The sequence below is a fragment of the Pezoporus flaviventris genome, unplaced genomic scaffold (assembly GCF_033815535.1).
Source record: "Pezoporus flaviventris isolate CSIRO_AGI_PZ_B2104156 unplaced genomic scaffold, CSIRO_AGI_Pfla_v1 ptg000002l, whole genome shotgun sequence".
NCBI lineage: Eukaryota > Metazoa > Chordata > Aves > Psittaciformes > Psittacidae > Pezoporus > Pezoporus flaviventris.
The window spans coordinates 30,938,166-30,963,398 of record NW_026892550.1 but is presented as its reverse complement, the minus strand read 5'-3'; the positions used below and the strand labels follow the sequence as shown (position 1 = coordinate 30,963,398).

General features: G+C 39.0%; 1 protein-coding gene across 6 annotated transcripts in view; it reads right to left on the bottom strand.

Annotated features, from left to right (window-relative positions):
• Positions 1 to 5,981: 5,981 nt before the first annotated feature.
• The window catches only part of SORBS2 (sorbin and SH3 domain containing 2), a 150,701-nt gene continuing 131,449 nt past the window's right edge, over positions 5,982 to 25,233 (bottom strand). For 5 of the 6 annotated variants that reach the window (XM_061473971.1, XM_061473979.1, XM_061473963.1 and 2 more), the window contains 6 exons: positions 24,041 to 24,155; positions 23,815 to 23,943; positions 23,339 to 23,542; positions 11,537 to 11,586; positions 8,831 to 8,937; positions 5,982 to 8,023 (listed from right to left, as the gene is read on the bottom strand). In XM_061473971.1, the coding sequence (XP_061329955.1) occupies positions 7,962 to 8,023; positions 8,831 to 8,937; positions 11,537 to 11,586; positions 23,339 to 23,542; positions 23,815 to 23,943; positions 24,041 to 24,155 (667 nt within the window). In that variant the 3' untranslated portion in view covers positions 5,982 to 7,961. Of the gene's footprint in view, positions 8,024 to 8,830; positions 8,938 to 11,536; positions 11,587 to 15,123; positions 15,232 to 17,830; positions 17,942 to 19,197; positions 19,993 to 23,338; positions 23,543 to 23,814; positions 23,944 to 24,040; positions 24,156 to 25,233 lie in introns of all 6 variants that reach the window. The other variant, XM_061473946.1, reaches the window with a different exon arrangement.

The window sequence follows — 25,233 nt, the reverse complement described above, 5'->3', positions numbered from 1 at the left end:
TTTAAGTATAAGGTGGGCCCTGAGCCAGAGATCGGCAGCTTCAGAATGTAGCTAGCCACAAAGCTGGACCAGAGGGTCCTGACGCACACTGTAGTTACTCAGACGTAATGCTTAAATTTAGCTTACACTTTAAGCATTTCCCTCGGTACGATTCTGATTTCTTTCTGCTTGTTAAAAGGACGCTGTCAGCTTGCCCACACCATGAATCAGTTCAACAGCAAAAGAAAATACTGAATGGAAGTAAATAATTACACGTCACACCCAGTCCTGATAGGACTTTTTGCTTGCTTTTGTTCAGTGACTGTAGGAGTAAGCTCACAGGTTTGAGACAACATTTTCAAAAGCTGGCTGTATCCTGAGAAAGGACAAAACTGCAGCAGGGACAAACTGAGAAGTTTTATCAACTGTAATTACTGGCTCTGAAATGGTCAATGTGGAAACTGTCAGATACGGATGTACACAAATAAACAGTCTTAAAACTGATATTCATGCATCCACTATTACTGTACTCTAGCATGTGGGGAATTCATATAATTCATGCCATAGCTGGGAACATTTGCTCTTGAAAGTTTTCTAATACTGTAGGAATCTAGGCCAGAATTTGTGTGCAGTCCCTCCACAGCTTTTCAAAGGCTAATCCTCATCCTCTCTCTCCAGCGTGAAGACAGGTAAATCATAATATATACAGCTGAGTGCTTTTAAATGTGAGTAAATCCCTCCTAACAAAAATCTCCCTGGAAATAAAGAGCTGGGAACTGTCTTGCTTATAATCCTTCCCTCCCCCCTTCTCTTCCCCCAACCAAAACAACAACGACAACAACAACAAAAACCCCCAAAAGAAAACAGAAAACTATTCATAAATGCAGGAAAGGTCTCCCTGAATATTTGAGTTTTTCTCTTGCCCATCCATTGCATTTTAGCAATTTCTGCTTTGCCCTCCCCAGACCTCAAAAGTAACTTGCCAGTCTCCTCAGGTGAGGGAATGTCAGGGTGTTTAAAGTCAGGACCTTCTAACACTGGCCATTTGCTGCAGGAGCTGTTAGCCATCATATGTTTTATGTCTTGATGCAGGAGACCTCTTCCATCTTTGGAAGTTCTGTTTTTTCAGTAATGATGCCACAGGTGTCATCCTGGTCTTTTGGTAGACCTCTGGATAACGTTAGGGTAAGATCCAGGGTGTGAGACCATGAATAGGATAAAGTGTGATTTCAGTGTTTTCCAGTTGTAAAATGCTTCATACTTGCATGGCTGGCTGCCTTTCCTTCAATAGTCCTCTTGCCTCTGGGGTTTACAAGAAGCGAAGGACTGGCAGAACAAGAGGGAAAAGCAGGACAGGTAGCCTTTCCAGGCAGGTCCATAGAGTCTGGGGAATTTCAGAAATGGCTTGACTTCTGCACAGCTTGCCACAGCAGTTTGTATCTTGCCCTGTTGATCTTGCTCTTTTCTCCTCCTAGCCTGGTCTGTCGTTAACGGTTGCCTTTCTAAGGCTTTCCTGGGGAGGTATCATTTGTGGAAGCACAACATGTGAAGGAATAAGGTTGACAAGGCTGGCTTCATGGAATAGGCCAAGTGTTCTGTTTCTGGGGCCTGAAACGGGTCTAGTTTCAGGTCTCATCCTCTCTCTGGTTTCATCCATCTTTGATGTTCCAAATGGCTTAGGCTTTCTCCCTGCCCAGTCATTGCCCAGCCTCTAGGTTTGGATTTTTTATTGATTTATATTTTTGGGGTGGTGGTCAGTTTTCTGTAACAACTTAAACCCAGCAGTCCTGTGAAAGAAACTGTAATGATCAGAAGTTATTATCTGATGCTGACATAGGTTTGGGCTGATTCCTTTCTTTGACCACTCTTCCTTGGAGCTCCTTTTGACTTAAATGGTAGGAATAAATATTTTGCACCCCTCTATAGCAGTCTGCTTGTTTCAGATCATAGGTGTGGTTTGGTGGTTAGCAGAGGGGGCTTTTTGTGTGTCCTAGATGTTTCCCTGTGGTTTTGATGGCTTTCGTATTTTCTGCTTGAGACTGTGTGTAGTGCTGCTTTGTGCCTTGTACCTTGGTGTTGGCTGCAGGAGTAGATGAAGTGAATCTTTAAATAGCTCTAGAACTCTTCCATGGCATACAAGCATTGCCCTCAGCTACCTGAGATATACTGGATGTGTTCACTTGTCCTCTTTTATGGTTTAAGGACGGGGGGGTTCATTCTCACCTGTTCAAGTATTTCCAGTTACATATGAAAACACCGCTATCTTTAACAGATGAATCTGCGGTAGTGTAAGAAAAGCCTTTAGCAGGTCTTAAGCCAGCCAGCATTTGGACATGTTTCACATTACAGTTTGGAGCATTAACTGAGGAAAACATGAGCTGGGTCACTGCATGTTCAGGGTTTCTTTAGCAAATCATGGTAACAGAAGCAGTGTGATGACCCACTTAGAACGACATGTTCAGTCTCTTTGGTGCTCCCTGTCTGCAGTGCAGGCTTCAGTTGTACGCTTAACTGTCAAGAAGAAAAATCTCGGTATAAACGACTGATGTTTTCCTTGGTTCTTAGGTGGCACTTGTAGAAGTCTTGAAATAAAATGCGCCCATTTTATTTTGTTGTAAGACAGACAAAAATGTCTTAAAGGATGAGATCCTTTAAGATATTTAAGTAGCGAACTAATGTTCATATTTGTTGGAGCTAGAACCAGGCACCCAGAGTGGACCCTTGTGAATACAGCACCTTTCCTTGCAAAGGGAAGCAGTGGCCTGGGACAGAGAAGTCTGTGTTCTCCTGCTTGGAAGGAAGTATCAAGAGTCACTGTGTGTAACTCTGGCAAGTCATCACTGGTGGAAATAAATAATTACATTATTTTTGGCATTTTTTTTTAAATGGTTTACTGATTTCTCTGATGGATGGAAAATGCGGGAGGATTACTGTGCTATGCATGCACGGGGATGATGAAATAATGGTTTCCAAGTTTGTTATTTGTGTTGGCAGCAGGCACATAAATTGTTGAGATGTAAATATCTGTGCTGAGGATAAACCTAGCAACGCGTTGCTGGTTGTCAATCAACACTCCATCCTTCACCCAGTTCCCCTCGCCTGGAATCACTCGTGATGTAATGCCATTCTGCTGAAGCGGAACCCTCTGTGCGCCTGATCTGTAATTAGATGTGATGTCACTGTGCAAAGGCTGCTCAAAGAATTGCTATGGGATAATTACTATAGGCATTGGAGACGGTGCGAGTGCTTTCTGATAATACTAAATAGTCTGTTAACACAGAATTTGCTCCTTCTCTGTCACTTAAAGAAACAGAAGCTAAACACTAGAAGGCATGAGTCTGTAATACTTTATATATCTGATTCATGTTGTTGCAAATGAAATGGGAGCTGGGAGTTTTGGATGCAGGTGTGCAGTATAACCCACCAGCAGGCTTACTCTAAAAATTGTACCTGAAGGGTTGGCCAGTCTCTTCCCTGGTTTCATCACCATGTATTAACCTAGAAACTTCTGTTACTCTTTTTATGTTTCAGAGGTGACACAAAAGGCATTGAGAGCCTGTATGTCACCAGTATCCCTTTCTTGGGCCTAACTAGTTCTGACTCGGCAAGCAGGAATTCCCTTTCAATGGATTTCTGTCACATTCTGCATAGATCTAGGTAAAAATATTTTTCATTTTCAAAGGAATATGACTTGACTGTATTAATAAGAGATTCTATTGGGCAGTTTTTAGCTAGGACTTACAAAATTTAACTATCTGATCATCAGAGGCAGGAAAAAAGTAAAAGGGCATTTTTTGTATCCAGTCAAATAGCACTATTTGTTGCTATATCAGATGTTGACTGATTACCTGTAGGGTTGCAGAGGAAAGCCTTATTAAATTCATCTTCCCTGCTTACTGTGTATGGATGAGGTACCAATTTCTGCACGCTGGCCTGGCAAGTTCCTTGGTACATACATGGGGTAGTTTCAGGTCTTGGTCTGGTATTTGCTAGACGTTACAAACGGTTCTGTTGCATAAACATGTTTATTGGCCCTTTCCATATGCTTTTGCTACTTTGGAACCACAAATGATTTGACTTTAACCTAACTTGCCTGTTAGGTACTAGAGAAGGGAATCATGCACTGTGCTGTGTAGTGGGAGCAGTTAAAGCAGTGGTTTCTGGTCTCTACCTGCACTCACACTTCTCAGTATGATAAAACCAGCCCTAACTGGACATTCAGTTACTTCAGTGTTTCTCTCTTGTGCAACTTTTCAAGCAAACACAGAAACTGTATTACCCATGATGTGGGACCGGTTGGCTTCAATAGACTTTGCTGTTCACTAGAGCAAAGGCAGGGTTTCACCATGTAACTATAAATGCTGTAAGGGAATATATTAGCAGTGACCTAAGGTCCTTCAAGAGATACTGACTTCATGTTTCTAGCTTCCCCTTGGCTCAGGCACTGCTTTTTCAAATGCACAGGAAGCACTTCATGTTCCTGTCTGGGCTCTGTACCTCAGCATTTAAAAGGCAACTAGTAAATACCAGGCATTGCAGAATGCCAGCAGGCTTTGCTTTGGCATGGCTGACAGAATGTGAAACCTGCTAGGGTGACCCTTCGCTTAATTTGGGATATAGATCATTACCCTGAGCTGCTCATGCATCATTCTCTCTGCCTTGCTGGCGTCTCTTGGGCTTTCTTGTTCTAAGTGCCCTTTGCCTCAACAGCAAACGCATGGCTTGCTGCCAGGTAGGTGGGGAACCCAGTGTGTCCTAAGGGACCTGCTTGTGTTACCAGTGCAACCCTGCAACAGACTTGATTTCATGTGGGCTGATACAGACTTGTCTTAATCTAACACAGCTGCCATGTCATAACATTAAAAGAAAATCCTAATAAAAACCAAGATGCATGCTACATATTCTGACAAGGTAAAGGGTAACTTTCTAGAAAAATCTATGAATATCTGAGGCTTTTAATTGATTTGTTCTGGTCTTTTCCTAGATACTAAACTCGTAACTCCCCAGGTCTCTTTTCGTCTGGTTTTAAGGACAAAGCACCACCTGGTTCTGTGGGGTCTCCTTCATGAATTTATGGGGGTTATACAATAAAACTCAAAATCCTTCAGTCTGTTCCTAAAAGTGTATAGGGAGGAGTTCAGCAGTTATTTGGATGTAACTTTTAATATTTCTCTAGTTTTTGACTAAAACATTAATACTACAGTTTTCCTGAAGTGTCAATGAGTTGCTGTTTTTACTGCAATGACCTATATTTTCCTTTTTTTCATCTCCTTTGCAATTAGCAGAGGATGCTATTTCACCCTTAACTGTCCAGAATCTTTTTCTATTAGTGAGACTACACCAGCCAGTTGGTGTTAGTAGGCTAGTTTTTACAGAAAAAGACTATTAAAGCACAGTACTTCATACTTACGGTTCTTAGAGGTATATGGCACAAGGCAGTGCTCCAGAGACGTCACAGATCCCACCCAGGAACAAAAATGGCAAACGCACAACCTTTGAGATTGTATAGTCCAGTATTTGGTTATACGGCTGTTAGAACAGTCTCAGGTGTAAGATGCTCCCAAAAATCTGTACTTTCATTAAATCTTCCTTCTATGCTGTCACTCTACAGAGAAGATCTTGTTTTCCTTCAGCAAAAGGATTAGGGGGTGTGGGAACTTTAGCCGGGCATAAAGGGCTTTACCATTGTGTGTTTTAGCTTTGTGCTTCTGGAGCGAAGGGTGGTTCTGGCAACAGAAAAGTTATCTCAAATTAGCATGGTCAATGCAGAAAGTCTGTACCACTGCTTTTGCATTCAGGTATTTCAGGGATGACACCAAAATGGATCAACTGTGAGCTGTGTGGGTAGTGCCAGTTGTCCGTATGTACAGGACTGGTGTATGCTCAGAGGCAGGAAAAAAATCTCTGTACGAGGCAAAACTATTTGCATATAAGCTTGAAGAGTTAAGCACTTTGCAGCACTGAAGTTATATGTGTGTGCAGAGAAATGATGGGGAAAACAGTTGTGTACTCCAAGCAAAATTTATTAGAAGTCTATTCAAGAAAAAAACCACAGAGACCTTTTGCTTGTAGGAATTCAAAGTCAGTTACCTGAAAGGCAGGTATGAAAGACCTGGATTTTTCTAAAATCGGATACAGAGTAGAAACAGTACTTTTAAAATATCACAGGCAACAGATATTTAAGTCTTCAATCATGAATGGCATTAAAGATAGGTATTAATCTCACAGCAAAGCTGCATGCAGATCTAGTTTAAAATTGAAAGCCTTTGAAATATAAAGCTTTTGCCATGAAATCTGCAATAATAAAGGTATGCCGCACAAAGATGTTTCTTTACCTTTGTCTTAATGATGTTTCTCAGTAATAAAGACATATGTACATTTAGATTTGGCTGGTAAACCATGTTTTAATTAATAAAATTTTGCATAAAATGCTATCTTACAGAATTGCACTATCCAGATGTTCTTATGGTAAATAGAGCAAGGAAAGAAAAAGGCATTGAAATGTTCTGTTTGTGAAGAGGGCAAAGATCAAATAAGGAACTTATTTTTTTTTTTAAAAATCGACAACCAAATGGCTCTGTACAAAAAAGCAAACATATGTACAAAATGCTACAGACACTACATACATTTTGATAACTTCAATCCTTTACTCATGGGAAATGCAGTAGAAGCTTTTGCCATCTATAAGGTGCTGAAGAAACCAAATCTGAATTTTTATGTTTATAGAGCCATAGTCATTATCATCCTATGTCTTAATTTCATTTGCTATTTATGCTTACTTTTGCTTATGGAAAATGTATGTTTTCAAATATTTCATTCAGGGGGGCTGGGGGAGGGAAGAAAAACCCACCTCTAAAAAGTATCAGTTTTAATACTTGTGACTCTTTTGGTTTTTTTTTGTACTAAATTCCTAAAAGAATGTGTAACTCGGGTTTTGTTAACATACATACATATATATATATATATATATAGTGAAGTAAATCAGTACATGATACTTGTGAATATTTTTCAGGTGGCTATGTTAGGAAAAGACCCCAAACCAACAACTCTTTGCGCTAACACTGTTTACTTCCTGCCTCTTAAGATTCCTGATACGTAAAAACACTAAGCTCTCAAATTCCATGTTGCTTACTATTACAACATTAAATGGTTGTAATCAAAATGTCAGACAATGTAATCAACAACGTCAAGTTATTATTGTCTATGCTTATATCGTCTGTCTCTTCATTAAACCCGGTTTCCTGAGGTTTTATGCCTCTTGCACTTCTTACCTTTTAACAGAGAACACTAGAGTTTCATTAGGGGGGAAATAAGGTTTAGCTGATACCATTGCATCCATCCAGAACACTTGCAGTTCTCCCATTTGTCACTATGCTTGCTTGAGATTTTACAACCACTGTGTATATGTTACAATGTACAAGTGCAGGCAAAAAAATCTATATTATTTCTCATATATTGTAAACCAGTACAATAGGCAAACCTGTGATACGGCAGTGAAAGCAACAAATGCTGCTAAACTAGTAAGAATGTGGAAACTCAAACAATGTTTTTCAGAAATAGTAAACGGCAACTTCCCCTGTATGATGTGCATGGTGAAACATCCCATCAGGCTCCATGACAGGATGATGAGTGTCCAAACCCAGAACAGCTTCTCCCCCTCCCCACCCCCATGGCAGTTCATCTCTGTACCTGTCCTCAGGCTTTCTGTGTTGTGTTTCAAATGAAAAGACTTTAAAGCAGGGAGTATTTAAGGTTGAAACGATTCCTCTTGTTTCAGAAAAGCTTAAGTCATTCACACCATGGTCGTTGCTGTAATACTGCTGTAAGGGTTTGGAGGGTGGGATGGGATGAGGATGAACTAGATGGCCTCTATTTGAAACTGCAAGCAAGAAAACAGAAGGCCAGCATAGCACGTTTTCTAGCAGCTTATGCAGATGTGTTGCAGAGATGCAGCATAAATAAGTAGAAGAAAAAAAAATAATTCACAGCCTCTTGACATAGTTTCCAGGGAAAGTACCAAAGAATTTGGTTCTTCTCGAGGTTCCTGAAATTAGAAGCAATAGATGAAAGATGGGAATAACAATAGGAAATACTATGTAAGCATGGCTTTTAGATGTTTGTTTAATATTGCACAATCAGTAATACTATATAATATTATTTCTAATATAGCTTCAAAAAGTTATTTTGAATTTCAGTTGTGAACTGCAGGAAGGGAAAAGCAAATAGAGAGGCATATTCTATCAAATTGTTAGGCCTGATTAAAAGCTGTGCTAAAATTTACTTGGATTTTGACATGGAAAGAATTTAATTTCAACAACATTGCCTATTTAAATAATTTGCTTTTTTTGGAATGCTGAGGATTAGTGAGATGATCAGGTTAGCCATTGTGTGTGTGAGGGTTTATGGAGTGATTAAGCCACTTTATCTAAGCCTAGTTATGAAATCTCTGTTCAGTAATACTTGGTTTTCACAGGTAGTCAATTCTGTAGATGTACTCATGCGAGTAAGTTGTATGTTACCTGGTCTTTATGAAGAGAGCAGTAATACATAGTCCATTTTGTGTCTCATTAGAATGACAACAGTGCTGTACAACCAACTGGATGACAGCAGTGCTGTACAACAAACTGGAGGCACCTCTTGACTTGTGTCCATCAATTTCAACAGACACATGTAAAATATTGCCCACTAATTTCAGTATATTTTGGTTAGAATTTCTCCTGATAAAGCCAGGTTCAGGTTTATTACCCTGAATAACCAAAAGTTAATTAATTGAAAGACGTGAACAAAGAGTGAAGCAAAGGTCAGAGGGGGGGAAAAGAAAAAGGAGAAAAAGCAGTCAAATGAAACATACCCACAAACCATCCATCATCACATTTTTCCATCACATCAATGACATCTCCCTCTCTGAGTTCCAATTCATCTTCATTCCTAGGAGTATAGTTATATAGAGCCTGAAACCTTAAATAGGACAAATGAGGCATTTTAAAAAGAAGTAAGAGTTCTTTATACCTTTGCTGAAGTAAAGGAGCTGATTTAAATATTAACTAATAAGCAACACTTCTTGCAAGTATAGGGAAAAAGGGCTCATTTTGCCTTATGGGCATCGGGGCTGGGTACTTCATATAATAAGTAAAACTATGAAAACGTAACTCATCAGACACAAAAGACTGGGCAAGGCTGGTGGCTTTCAACTAGTTGCTTTCAACACAGAATTCTAGTATTTATTTTATTGTTTCATTACTTTATAGCTGAGGCACCAAATTGGAGGACTTCTAGAAGGGAGCCTGTAGATGCATTAGCCCTGTAACCTCCCTGTTCAGTACCTGTGGCTCTGCCTTCAAGCTCTTGAGAGCTGAACCTAGTGTACATGTCCTCTGCCATAGCAAAAGTGTCACATAGCATAGGCAAGGTGCTCGATGCCCTTCTATACCTGGTGGAGGAGGGTGCCCAGGAGAGAGGTTCACACAACTACCAATGCAACTGGGGGACATCCTGAGCTCTTCAGTAGCAACTGCTGAGCCAGGACTTGGCACTGCAGGAGCTCTGAATGTAAAAGAGGCGCCTTCCTCCAGGGGGAAGGCCGAGAGAAATTGCTATTTGGAAACAGAGCCATAACCCCTTCCCTGATTAAAACTGCCCCTGTTACATATATAAAAACCATATATCTCAGCCAGTAAGGGAGAGACTCAAATCGGGGAACGTAACGATGGGAATGCAAACAGTATTAAGAAACTGACTTGTACCTCTACCCTGGCCAAAAGCTGCAGAATGAATAATACTGGATAAATGGAAACAGGTATGAGATTACTGAATTTATTATCTTTCATTCCTCAGCAGCTTTTAATTTGATTTCTTGGAATTGAAAGAATAGCAATAAACTCTTAATAGGGGGAACTGAGGGTGCCTGGGCTGCAAATAGCTGCAGAAGTCCTGCAGGGTCAGAATCTGCCTTTTTTAAATAACAGTCTGTGCCCCAGCTATGACTGACTGTAAAGGAGCAGGGTGCAACTGCAGAAATTGTAGAAGGGAAATGGTCTTAATTTCAAAATACTGAAACAAAATATAACCATGTCCATTCCTCCCTCTTAACAACAGTTCACTGACTTTAAAACCATAGTGCAATTACACTTCCCCCAATAAAAACAAAGTAGCACCCCTTTGATGTGTTGGTACTGAATATTTCCATTAGCTCTGTATCATTCAGGCAAAATTTCCATGGCTTGAATGACATCTTTATTTCAGTGAAAAATTCCTGCTCATGAAAGTCCCATTTTAAAATCCTATCTAGAGACTGGTGCTGGCTTAGTGTAATGATGGCCTTGGATAAGCTACACTTATTTTTCACGTTGTTGGTTTGGACAAAACAAAGACTTAATATCTTGTGACCAGCAGTTATCTCCCCAAATCTGAAAAGTCTATTTTTACATTTTAATCACACTAACAAAGTGGAACGGGACTGGTTATTTAAGCAATTACCTCTGTTAATTTGTGTGGCAGGAGTAAGAACAAGTTGTGCAAAGAATTAAATGGCAATCACATTTTCTGTCACGCTTATTATTCCAGGAAAGCTGAGCTATGCTGACACTCTGAAAACTGATTAAACACAGCTTCTAAAGGTGCAGAGTTGCAGATATAATGTGTCATGAACAAGATTCAAACCAGTTACTCAAATACAGAAATGAGAACTCCCCAGTTATCATGCGGTACTTTAGAAATATCATCTAATTTTTTTCTAGGTAATCCATTTTAACAACTCTTATAGTAATTTCATTCTCTCTTTGCTAATGAAATAATTTCTTAAACATGAGAACTCCACTGCCATTTATATTGCTAACAGAATACATATTCAAGACAAAGAATAGTTGGTTGGCAATTTAAATATATTTCTATTTCTACTTTTAGGAATAAATAACTTTAGTCATGAACGACTTAAACTATATTGAACAAAACTACAAAACAGACTTATGTGCTTGAGTATGCTCAACAATACCAACAGGAGCTTGTGGGTTTAGTGAGATTGAATCTAAAATGTCCAATTTTTGTTATGTGTTACTGTGGTATAGTTATAGCTTTCAGAATGGCTTTGTTGTATCTACTTTTTAAGTTGTACATGTAAATTACATCAAAAAGTGTGAGCCTGTGATCAATGTTATCAAATATTTTTTTTTCTCTCTATTCATATCCAGAACTGTTTCTGAATAATTAATTGTGTCAAGTCAGTAAAGTCAATGAGCTGAATCAATGTCAAATCTTTAATGGGCATTCTGCTGAGGTATAAAACTAGAGAGAATAAAAAGAAGTTAAACCTTTCTTTTTACAAAATTACTACCCCCCTTTAAGTTTAAATGATGGAGAACTAAGTTGGCACATCTGTCTGAGCTTGTAAATTAAACAACTAAGGCTTGCCCTCTGGGACATCTTCCTACATCATGTGGTTATCTGTAAATTTCTGAAATCTCTTCATAATTGCAGTTGGCAGGTTACCAAATTATTTGACAAAGTGCTGGCTATTGCTTAAACGTTAGGTTTTGGTTCAGTAGACAAGAAGTATACTTACGGTTCCCCCCCACTGTGTATGTTTTCATGAGCAAGCACAGGGCGCTGTGGCTGAAATGAAATGATTTGAAATGTAATAAAGATTTGTAGTGTAAGGTCCAAGCAGTTGGATAGGGGCATGATACACGATTGCTTGAGAGTTCACATTCTACCTTGCGTAAAACGACACCCTCCCCAACCCACCCCCAACTCACAATGAATACTTAAGACATGTCAAGCAACAGAAAATGGCAGGCGTAAAGATCTGATTTTGGAGGACTTAATGAGAACTAAAGTAAAACTGTGAACTTGAATTCTATTTGTAGTATAGTAGAAAGTTGGAATAGAACCCTGCTGCCTCTTCACTGTGAAACAGAGATAGCATTCGAAAAATCAGATGAACATTTGACATTCCTTGGGTGAAGTATATTTTTAGACAACCAGAAATAAAATCTCCTATAAATAATGGCAAAATTTACAATATTCATAGACAACATACCAATGTACATTACACACACAGAGTACTAACTTGGCAGGCATAACATGCTATGCTTTCATTAATTCTGTTTCATGTCAAGGGGGAGCACAAAGCCATGCAGGCTGTTGGGAGCCAAAGAGCAGAAAGAATTTGGGAAGAATGCATGTAATTCTCTGAAAATAATAGTTAACACTTTTACTTCAGAGGAAAACAGTTTGTATTTCCAGTGCAAAGCTTTATGAAAGGAACTACTTTCCTTCTTAATGGAGCATTGCCCACCACCAACATCCAATAAATCTGGATGCAATAAAAATGGAAAATACTAATCTCCTACAGAAACCACATCCTGCTTAAAAAGACATTGACTTGTTCCGATTCGACTTTGGCTGAGTCCAGAAACAGCGCAGGAGCAGCTACTTGGGAGAGCTCTTGACGCAAGCAGTGATCATATTCTCTGATGACTGAGAATGCCCTATGGTTGTGCTGTAGAGACAAGTCTAGGAGCCCTTTCTGTTTTGGGAGTGTGGGTATCAAACCCAGTCCATAGCACTTTCTTTTGGGAATTGAGCAAACTGCAAACTGATTTTGAAGCCATGGGATTTGTCTTATTGCTCCATGGTCGCGTCTTTCCCAGGTTTGACTATTTCAGTTCATCTTGCTTCAGTTTACTCTTGAAGATGATGCAGTCTTCCATGAGAGAAGGCAGTGGTAAACAACCCACAGCCTGATATAAATTGAATGGTAAAACACACTTTCTTTTCCCCTGCCCCAGCTCCTCACAACATCTCCAGGTGAAACTGTAGCACTTAAATTTCTTTTCATCACGTTTGTATGTGTACATGCAGCAAATACTGTGAACGTTTTCCACTTCATCTTTACAGTCTAGAGAGTATAACTTTAAAAAGATACCTAAAGATGCAAGCAGGTAGGCTGCAGAGCTTCTATTTGTATTTATGACAGCTTAGTGGGAAAGAGGTTTTCAAAGTCCAATAAAATTTGTTTTTACTCTTTGACTCTTTTCTCTCCCTCATTCAACTCTCCTCTGGCAGTGTTCAGGGAAGATTGACAACTTACTGAAGAATCCAACAATAAAGAAAGATTGCAAATTAGCCATTTTTGTTCTCAGTAAATACACTTTAACAACTGGCTTGTCAGGCAAGAAGAGAATATTCCATTGGGCAGACTGCTTGGTATTTGGACTGGCATCTGACTGTATTTTCTACTAACCTTTTACCAAGTCTGTAACTTTGCTCAATGCCAAAAATAGAAATGCAAGAGAACTCAACTGAGGTTAAGGATTTTTCTTGCAAATAATAGAAGTCAACAGCCCAACCAATACTACAAATGATTTAATGCTTTGAACATAATACCAAGCCAGGAACAAACTGGGTAAGTCGGTGTTATCTTTTTCTGCATATGCTTCAATACTTTAAAACTTTTGATTCCTAGTTAACTATGTAGAAATGTATGATAGAAAATCAAGGTGAGTAAAGGCTTTCAACTCTGTTATTGCCACAGAGAAAACTTTGATGGAATTAGAATCTGGGTAAACTGGGGTGAAGTAATCTGTGCTATGTCTGAACAGAGGGACCTTGGAGCTTGCTCTCTATCTGAATGCATTCTTCAATAGTACCCCAGCTGCCATCAAGAAGCTCTCTATTTTCTTTCCCTAAGCTCTTATTCCCTTATGGAGGAATGTGTTAAAATGGAGACTTTTGCAGCATCTAGCTGCTTGTGCTCAAAAGGTACAATGAAATGCATCACTACATGGGTAGCTCTTGGTGCTTAGGACTTCTAGTTTTCAGCTATAACTCAGTTCCTGGAAAAAAAAAATGTAGGACCTAATCAAAAAAACACTAGGGTGTAGTCAAGTCAATGGTCACAGCTGTACACCTGAATTTCATGATTGATTGATACATGCTTGCAGATAGTAGTTCAGTATAGTCCGGAACATGCAAATTAGGTGTACAATTTGTGATCTTTTAGTGTTTGATTTAAAGTCAGTAATGCACTAAATGTTGACCAATACAATCTTCTTAATATATTGATTATGCGCCATTCACTTGGAGTGACATGCAAAATTGAAATAGGGCTTAATCCCTTTTTATGGATCTTACTCCCAGTTGGACTTTTTTTTAGGATGGTGTTGGTCTGCTACTACATGATCCTGGCCTTTCTATGATTAAACTGCTCTCTTTAGTGATGACAGCACTGTCCCCTCATACCTTGGAGTAAACCGAGGCCTGCCAGAAAGCCAAGACTTCGACAGTTACACAAAACTGCGTACCTTCACTTAAAATGCACCTATCTCTCACTTAAAAGGGAACCACCAGAAATATGATTACCTAAGACCAGCAGCAACAGCATGGTAAGCAGTTCATTGTGTTGTCAGTTTTAAGAGCCAAATGTTAAGAAATCAATACAAAGACTAATTTAGTCCTAAACTGAAAGTAAAACATAACCATAAATTCTCATTCTCATCTATAGTTTAGGTTGTTTTTTTTTTTTTTCATAATTCAGATCACTTTTTTGAGTGAAACACATGCAAACTTTAAACACCCTGACTTTCTGGCTAGGTAAAAGTGTTACAGTTATGTTACTGTTGTATTACAGATATGAAGGGAAAGGCTAAAGAGAATGGCAGTCTGGAATAAGAGTGCTTGGATAAGCAGGAGAGTAGTGAGTGAACATGATATAGCAGCAACAAAACATTTGAAAAGAAGGATATGGATTCAAACCCAGGAATTCAGCCTGTATGCAAAAGCCTGTATACATGCAGTGAAGTATAATTTTTGAAGCTGTAATTTTAATAAGCTAGAAATGCTTTGAAACAGAGGAGTAACTTAGGAAGAAACAGGCTAAATGTAAAGAATCTTGATCTCTTAAATCTTGTAGCACTGGAAATACTATGCAGTACTGCAGAGATACAACAGACTGATGTATAAAATAAGTTTTTTCACACACAGACCTGTTGGCTTTACACAGACATAGCACAGAAGCACAACAGGAAGAAAACATGGCATACTGATAGTATTGAGACACTTGGGAAAAGCAAAATATTTCAAGACTAGACACTGAGCTCCTTTTGTATGGGAATGCTGTTATTGCACACTGGGCATCCAGTACCATACCCTGTGTGAATAGCTGTGACCTCTGACAGGTTTGTAGTAGGATCTCCTAGTCATCTCTGGGCTACGAGGAGGTTTACCCAGAACAAATATCTCTCTCTTTAAATTAGCCTAGAAAAATCACAAAAACTGTGTCAAGTGAGAGTTTAAGAATGAAGCATCTTGGGATTTTTGTTGCTGCATTCACACATGCAAACTGGACATGCTTTTCTTGGTAACAAAAAGCAACTGTTAGGTGCAAACAATGGTACTATTATTAGTATATGGTATTTTCATTGTTGCCACTGTATCTTTTTTTTCAACGGTTTGCTGCTCTGGCACATGCCCATACACATTACAGCTAAAAGATCAATTGCACATAGTGTATGCAGTTGGAACAGTTATTGCAAGTATACCTGCTGAAGTAGCTCAGTTAATAATACAGAAAAGCTCAACAGCACCGAGCAGAAATACTTATGACAAATGTTGTCATTCCTTGCAGTTAAACAGACCACAGACCTTATATCTGCATTTAGAAAGCAAGTAAATACTTGACGGAAAGTACTTTGAAGAAAACTTCTTTTGTTATCACTTTAAATCAGCTAAAAACTTGTTAGAATTCAGCTAGGCTGTGTGCACAGCAAATGTGAGTTCTCAGGGGCAGGAGTGAGTTGGGGGAATGCATACTGCTGACATTGGAATTTGTGACTGGTTGCAAGTAGAATGTGGCAAGACAGAAGAACAGCTCCCTCTTAGAAGCTGAGAGGGTAACAAAAAAGGATACCACGGGAGGCTGATGATGCAGGAAAACATCAGCATTTCTCCTTGGGAAGTGTCTTCTTTTTTTCCGTTGGAGGACACATCTCTCCCACCAACATGGAGCAGAGTGACACTTCCCACCCGTAGCTTCTTGTATTCTACTACCCAAGTTCCTGATCACGCTCTAGATTTGAGCCACATTCCAAATATGTATACACACATATGCATGTATTTTTTACATTAACAAAAATTACCAAAGTATCAGTATACAATTTCAAGAATTCTCTGAAGAACCTCCCTTCAGTTGTGATATTTGAGTCATGGAAATGTCTCATGTGAAAGCAGACTCTAATCACAGACAACATGCAGAAAGAGAAGAGGATAGGAGCTGTCCTTCCTTCTCAAGTTCAGCCTGTAGACTATGTCACAACAAACTGTGACAGCCAAAACCTGGCTACACTTACTTTCATCATACTCTCTGCTCTGACAATATAGTCAGCATTGACTGCTGAAAAAGGCTTGCTTACCCTTTATCTCATTTTGGAAATACCATCTGAAGGAAAGTATGTTGTTGGTAGGAGTGTATTCTAGTAATTCCAACAATTTTCAAATGGGTAACTCTATATTGATTAAGTTTATCAAGGAATCTTATAAAGTTCCCTAGACTTAAAAAATAATCCACATTTGAAATTATTTGAAAATAATAATTAACAGCTAGAACTCTGTAGCAGCCCTCCACACCTCTAGTTCTTCTGTCTGCAAGGTGGGAGTCATCTCCCTTGGTTATTTAGTACCTTGCTTCCAACCATGCCCAATGAAGAGCAATACACTATTAGGAGGTTCCCAGGAGCAGATCTTTTAACTCTCAAACCAGATATTCCTTCTATTTATTTTCAGCTAGGATTAACATGCCTCGCTCAAGCAAGAGAAAGGAATATCAGGGTCACCTAAGCACAATTTCAATGTAGATGAGGAATTTTCTAAATTTTGCCAGTTAGGCCTAAGCAAAAGGTACCCATCCAAAGCGCCACTCAGCTGAAAAATTATTCCAAGTTGCAGAAACAAATGCAGTATTGTGTTTTACCCCTTCTTTGAGGTGAAACATAACTAAGCCCTGGAAAGAATCCTTGTGTCTCTTTGTCTCTTCCCTGCTTCAGGAAAAAAAACCCACTGGATCTGGTGTACCATAAGACTTCCTTGAGTCTATTACGCCTGGGTTTTCCATGAACACACATTGGAAAATGTGGTAGATATTCGAGAGAGGGGAAAAAAAGGTGGGTGTTTTTTTTTGTTTGTTTTTGTGTGTGTGGTGGTTTTTTTTTTTTTTTTTTTCCCCCTATAGAGTTAATGATCACTTTTCCTAGGATGTTTCTCAAACTTTTTGCATTGCCTTTTCTCCTTTCCATGAACAGATGGACTTTTTGGATGTCAGCACTGGAAACTGACTTTGCCCACTTCCAGATTTCATTTTTCTGCCACAGAGCTGCAGTGCTGACACAAAGTGTAGTCCTGAAGAGGGAATAATCTTGTCCAGTCCCTGACTAACAGAATTGGTATTTAGAACATGACCCTCAGCAGTGGTTCTTCCCTGTGAAATTTATGACTGTTCTCCCAGGCTTTGGATTGAAATTGAAACCACTTGTGAACTACAGATGTTACTTAGTTTCTGTGTACTTTAATATGATTCTGTTTCTTTCAACTAAGTAAGAGTTACAGATGCCCTGGTATGCCCTTTAACTTGAGTTCTACTTTCCTGTCACTGATTTCTCCTTAAGGTATTTCATTTTATCATACTGATTATAGTTTTACTTTGCGTTTCATTTGAAAAAGGCCTATCACAATACTCCATGTGCTGTGTTTAATATTAGTAAAGGGAACAATACATTTGAAAATATCAAGCTCAGTGTTAGCCTTGCAGTTATTTAACACACATGAAGATTCGCAACAATCCATACTCCAGAGGTACAGTTACCTTTAACTTTGGTGAGTCTTTCTCCTGCTGAAGTAAGGGTTTAGAAAGGAGAAGAGATGAGAGGGAAGCAGTAGACTGGGATGTGGTAGGAACAGAGTGAGAAGCTGGTGCCTTGGCAGAGTGAAATGGAAGATTAGAAGAAAGGCACAAAGGATCACAGTGTCCTGATGTTCCCTCAGTAAGTAGAGATGGCTTAAAAGTTTGAGCAAAATGAGAATTTGTGCTATAAAACCAGCTGTGAAGGATGTAAAATGCTCAGTAACAGGTCATGTAACTAACCTGAAAAAATGCTCAATAATGGGTCATGTAACTAACCTGAGCAGCCAGAAGTGTGATGCTAATTTTGTTATTAGTGAATATACTTTTCTGGAAGAAGGTTCCTTCCCTCAGAAATCAAAACAAGCTGCCATTTGTGGCTGTAGATTTCACCTCTACTGTTACAGTTTTCTCCTGTTTTCCAGGTCAAGTAAGGGTAGAGGTAGCCTGCAAAATCTTTCTAATTAACTAGTTTTGCATTTGGCCTAAAATGTATTGTCCTAAATATCTGATTTACATGTTTGCATGTGACAGCCAAAGCAACTGCCTGAACTATCTGTTGGAATAAGTGCGGGACAGAAAAAATCTGTTCTAAAACTTTGCCTAGAAACCACACAAACTGTGCAGCAATATTGTGGCATTTAATGGCTAGCATGCATTTGGGATAATTCATTGTTGTCCCAGAGAGGAACTGAGGAGGAAGCATTTGTTTAACTGCCAAACATAATCTGATCTGTTATTATTAGTCACATTCACAGAATCTACTATAAATATATCAGCTCGTGAAGTGACACATGGGAAGTACAAACTGCTGAGTCTCTGCAGGCGGCATGTCACCCCCTCTGAAGGCTGTTGAGAGCATTTGCTTGCTGGGGGCTCTGACTCAAAAGGGGTGGCATGTAATGGGCCAGTGAAGAAAATGGTTCACTGGCTTTTTGCATCAGAAGTTTGATGGCAGCTTACAAGGGTGGAAGGGAAAAGACCAGCAGAACTAGTACACCCTAGAACTTGAAATAGTGTATATGCCTGCTTCTGGGAAGGGATTATCCCCTAACACTGCAATAATATAAAACTGTGCATGATACAAACATGTAAGTAGAATCATAGAATAGTTTGAGTTGGAAGGGACCTTAACAATCATCTAGTTCCAACCCACCTGCCATTGGCAGGGACACCTTCCAGATGACCAGGCTACTGAAAGCCCTGTTCAACCTGGACAAAAAAAAAAAACAACCCAAACAAACAAAACCAACCAACCACACAAATGAGGCAGGGAATAATTACACTAACTAACTGAACACAGAAGCCAGGTTTTTCAGAAATTAAAATACCTTATTGATATTCGGTGAAGTGTATCCTTCATGACATACCATGGAGTCTCCTCCACTTGCTATTGGGAATTCTAAATTATCATGTCCCAGATCCTCCTCCTCTATATAGAGTCTGGTCAGTTCTTCTGTTGTATCTTGTGCTTCTCTGTAGACATCTGATTCTTGAGGCTCTGACTGATCCCCTATATTAACTGACAGATCTGCAGTGCAGATTTCTTCTTCGTTTTCAGGAATGGCAGCTAGCATTGTGGAGGAGCCATATTTTTGTGGTGGAGGGACGTTACAGATAATGCCAACATGTTCACCTTCTGCTGCAGTATCTGACAAGTCTCTAGGTACTTCAACAACTGAGGAAGAGTCAAGTATACCTCTCAATTCCTTATCTTTTCCTGGTTTGGTGTTGTTGCTGGTATACGTATATGCTATGTCATGAGATGAGCTGGCTGAAGATGAGACACAGGCAGATACAAGAAAGGATAGAGGAAAAGCTGTAGGAGAGCTGAGAGACACCTCTGTATTTGGAATAATGGGATCATCCTTTAAGTGGTGACTGCTATTACCTGGGGAGATCGCTACAGACTCTGAGGTTGTTAATGCCAAAGAACTGAGTTCTTCTAAGTCACAAAGAAAACTGTCTGGAAATGGTGGAGAAGGTAAGATGCATATGCTTGAAGGTGAAAACCCAACAGTTCTTGGAAACCAGTCACTAGTGGCAGCCTGGAGAATCTTTTGATCGATGTGTGACCAAGAGGAGGAAAGGTGCCTGGGAAGTGGGGACAGTGCTTGGGAAGGCAACTTTAAAAATAAGAAAAACATGGGAACTTAAATAAATAAGCATGACAGTGAACTAGGATATGAGTAGACTGGAAAAGAAAAATGTCTGTACCATCATCTGGATTATAGGATATCATTTCAGTGAGCAGGGCTGTCTGAAATCATTGCTACATGAATCAGAACAGCAGGAAAGACATTTGAAAACTGAAACTGTAACAGGTTCTGGCTTGAGGCTTAAATGTCAGACATTAAGACACATCTGAATCATTACATTCATGGAGGTGACCTGCATCTGATCTGCTGAAGTTATGTTACTTATGGTGCTCTGTTAGTGAGCCTGTCACAGGTTACTAAATCATACAATTAATATTAATGTACTTTTCTCCAAACCATTGCTGTTATTTTGAGACTAACATTTTCAGAAGTACACTTCTGGTATCAGTAAGTACTTCTTTTAAGCTATAACAACTGAGGAGCTTTCTAATTATCCTAATGTTTGCACTCTTTCTTCGTAGTCTGAGTAAATGTTTAAGAAACATCTTGAATACATTGCATACTTTTATTAAGGCATGAGCAGCTACAGAATGCATTTATTTTCTTTTTTTTTTTCAGAAGTAACCCTATTAGTTCAAAATGACATCTACATTTGAGAAAGGTACATTCAATTCTAATTGAATGTAGGCAGTCAACAATGCTTTTAAAATAGTGACAGCACAGTACACAGCAGTATATTTTGAGTACCGTTACATAATATTGATTGAAGTATCCTTCTGGTAAAAGAAACGTCCTTTGGTAAGAATGAGAGACTGGTGAGTCATACGTACACAGCATCAGTAGATATCCATTGCTTCAGTAAATACTGAAAATGCATTTTTGTTACTAACCATCCTCAAAATTAAAATTGAGTGAAAAAAACTTTGATCTCATTATTAGAATTGTACAGAATAATCAGATGTACATCTCTAAGATAGCTGGACTAATTTAGACTTTATTGCGCTAGAATAGGAAAGTAATTTCAAAAGGACAAATTAATGTCACAGAATAGGAAGGCTAATTTACTTACCTTCTGCTTGAGTTTTCTTGAGGCAAATAGCTTTATTTTATAGCTAGACCAACCTTTGTTACAGAGTCTTTTGTACCAAAGTAAATGGTATAGACTGATACAATGAAGCCTGCTAACAGAGGTATGCTGTTAAAAGCAATGCTCAAGTCTTTTTCCCTCACCTTTCCTCTTGAACAAGGGTCTCTAACCTGTGGCTTTAAGGTCAATAATGCTGCTGAGGAGACATTGCCATTTTTGGTTTCCCATGGCTAAAGACTGCGCTAGAGCTAGAGACACAGATGGTCTTGCACAAGTTACAGAGAACAAAGCATGCTCCTGACTTGTATTGCTTACTTATTTTTATCACTATTAGGCCAGAGAAGTTTAGTGCAATTGCTCTAGCAACAGGGAGAGATATGTGCTAAAAGACTACATAGGAAAAGTGGTATCAGTAATTGTGGTAAACTTCAGAACACCTTCAGGACTGCTAAAGTCCTCCTAGATAGTCAGGAACAAGATGTCTCCTGACATGGTATTGCCACTTCTGAATACAGCTGAATTCAGAAACAAGATGTCTGCTTAAGAGTGTCAGTGGAGGCTCTTATTTATTTATTTATTTATTTATTTATTACTTAGGCTAGAACCAGATGATTTCAAGTTTCCCATGTTACAAAGAAGGCTTCTTCCACTTTCCTCCCCTACAAAACTAACTTAATAATAGTGGCAGGCCAGTTTTGTAATCTGAATGTAAATGCTTTGAAACATTTCCTGTGTTCAGCACTGCCTATAGGGTTATACAAACACCAGCTTTAGCTGCAGTATGTCTTAGAGACAAGTCTGTTCCATAGAAAATGGGGGGAGAGGCATCTCCAAATACCAAGAGATAGCTCCGTAGCACAGAGCACCTAAGATGCCTCGTACTCTTGACCTGCCTTCAGGAACCTGTGGATTCCTGTAATCGTAAGGGGCCCTAGCTTATGAATACCTCAGCCTGCAGCTATAGAGTTTGATATTACTTCATTTCTACAGTTTTGTCAGAATGGAAGAGAGAGGAGCTAGTTCCCTGTTGTGACACATTCTGGAAAATCAGACAAGATCTGTTGTAGCAGCTATCCTAACCCAGCCAATACTGTTTAGTTGTAAGCAGTATTTTCAGAGGCCACTGTAGTCTATAAACGACATCTTTGGTAGCTGTCCCCAAAGTTGCAAATAAATGTGGAGCTTATCTCAAAGCTGAAGCATGTACATGAGCAGTAGTATGACCGTATGCAGAAGTTGAAAAGGGGAGAAACCCAGCTGAAACGGTGAGATTAACAGCGGGATAAGAAGTTTGCAACTACACACAAAACCTACCACCCATGCTGAAGAGAGAAACAATGAAGGTAAAGAGGAAGATTTAGAGAAGCTTCCATCTTGAGCACTTGAAATCATTGATATTACATTAATGCTGATCACAGTTTGTATGCAGAAACTGTCTTAGTTTTACCACTACAAAAGGGCTTGTGTTCCCCACACAGGTGACTGAAATCTCATGAGTGAATGATAAATCAGAATACAGAAATCTTTTTGCAGCATCCTGTAGTGTGATTTGTGGTGGTTACACACTAGGAAGGAGAAGAATTTAGAAGCTACGACAGACATTGATGTGGAAAAAATTACAACTGTAAAGGTCTGAAATGAAGTTCATTAACAATGTGATGACAGTTGCCTTGCTACTAAATGAAACAATTTTGTCACGTTGTTGTACAGCTCCAAAGAACCTCTGTTTTACCAACAGCCTCCTTCTTGGGTGTGAGTGGCAAAACATTATAGTACAAAATAATTAGTGGTTCTCTTTTACTTTGAAAGGAACAGAACTGGTCTTGGCAATCTTTGTCCCCACACAAAATGCCGTCTCTTAACCTCTGCATGCTTATGGGACTGCAGGCTTTTGGGGTATCTGTGTCATGGGAATGGCTTCACACTGCACTATGAAAGGTCTGCTAGACTTATCTTTAATGCTCACATCCTGTCTAAGAGTCCCAAAATAAGTTTTCTTTTGGCTTGATTTTTTTATTTTTATTTTTTTTTCTCCCCAAATTTTGCCTGGCCCTACTCAATAATGTAATAGCTAATGAGGAAAAGGGCAAAAAGCCTGGCAGAATGTAAGACACACACTTGCCTATTAAAATATTTTAATACCAAGTTACTAATGCAAGTCTACCTATGAAGGAAAGAAAATATAGTGCACTCATTGAATAAATCATGCATTGTATTAAAAAAACCTTACAAGTCCTTCTAAACCCACCGTAGGGGGGACAGCAAATTAAAACAACATGTCCTTACCTTAGTTGAACCTAAATGATGTATTCTGTCACTAGAATAGCTTTGGGGTATCGGAGGATCAGGGTAGTCATCAAGACTTTTTGATGCATTCTTTTTCATGACTTCTACATAGGAAACAGGGAAGATGCCTTGTCTGTTGGTTCCTGCTATTTTACCTTCATACCAGTTTTGATCAACTCGCTTAAGAAGAATTACTCTGTCTCCCTGAAATGCATTATGAAAATGAGTTATCAGCAGATATATTGTAAGTTAATTTACTGAACAGCAAAAAGTAACACAAAGTAGTCTTTTCACTGCAGTGCTGTGAAAGACTGCAAGCCAATAAGCTATTATGTTAGTAGTTTCCTACCATTACGTTGCTTTGTGCATAGCAAATATTGAATGCAGAGTGCACCAAAGCACAGCATTTACCTATATTAATTCTGTTTAGCAGAAGACACTATAACAGTATTTTGATAAACAGTTCTAAAATGTACCTTTCTAAGTGATAACTCCACATTTGTGTCTGCACTGAAATTGTATTTGGCAACAGCTTCTCCAATCTCTCCAATCTGTGCAGGGGGAGGTGGCCTGGCAGGCTGTGCTTTTTCTGGGGGAGAAAGTTTCTAAGGAAAGAAAAAACCCCACAGATTTCCATCACTCTCATGCAGTTTGTGGCCTTATTACCCAAACAAATTCAATGAATTAAAACAAGGAACAAACCTCAACGTAAGAAATAGGGAATATTCCAACTCTTCCATGGTGCTCACCCTCATACCAGTTTTGATCAATTTTCCTGAGGATATAGACAGTATCTCCTTTCTTAAAGGACAGCTCTCTGTAACAAATTTATTTAGATCAGATGCTTACAACTTTACATTTAACTCTTCTACCAGCATAGTTTGAGAACTTTGCGCTTTGTTAATGAAAAGTAATGTAACAACTGAACATTTGAAGAAAAAGTGTCACAGATGCAGTGCACTCCCTAGTTGATTATACCATATAAAATGAAACAATTCACATTTATGAATCCCAGGTACTAACGAAAGTTATGTAGGCCTGTTTTACACTGTGATTCCAATGAAGTATTGCCTGTTATTTCTAGAGCACTCAGTATATATAGGGTCTGCATGCAAGTATGGTGTCTTTTGGATCACCTGTTTAGATGCTGCTTTTATGACATGCATCTGAGGGGTACCTGGTGTTCTTTTTGAAATCAGTAGGGAAAACAACAGAATACATCCCAAGTCTCTATGGCCTGTTGCTACCTTTTTGCAGCAGGAAAGCTTGGCATGCTTTTGCTGTAAGCATTTTTCTTCCAACAGAACTGTGTAGAAGCATGAGGAACACGGGATTATATTCTCACCATTTCTGATATTGAGGGCCTGTGATATGTTTAATGTTGGATACAAAAAAGGGTATTATCTAAATATTTAAGAATATTTTCAGATCCTAGCCTGGGAGTTCTTCACTGTATCATTGATCTGTTTTTCCAAGAGCTCATCTGCTGCTTTGATAATTTAAGTTTTGAGTTTTCTCAGCTGACATAATTCTAGTGTCAGCGAAGATTGTTCTGATGATCCAGGGTGTTTAAACAACAGCAAGTATGAAATACAGGCGCTGTATTTTGACTCTCTCATATCCTACACTAGTGTTTCCCAGTTTTGTTTTTCTTACGGGCTGCTGTGGTCTGTTTTGGTATTGGACATGTTACTTCCTGCAGAGAGCCCGAGTATGTTAAGACAGACAGGAAGATGCTGAAGCATCATACAGAACTTTGGTAAGCGCATTATTTGTGACAATATTTTAAGCACTATACCTCGTATAGCCTAAGTACGATTCAAAACAAAGAAAGAGGGTTCAGTGGGTGACCCTCAGGACCCATGCTCTAAAAGGCTAAAGATCCACAGTCATTC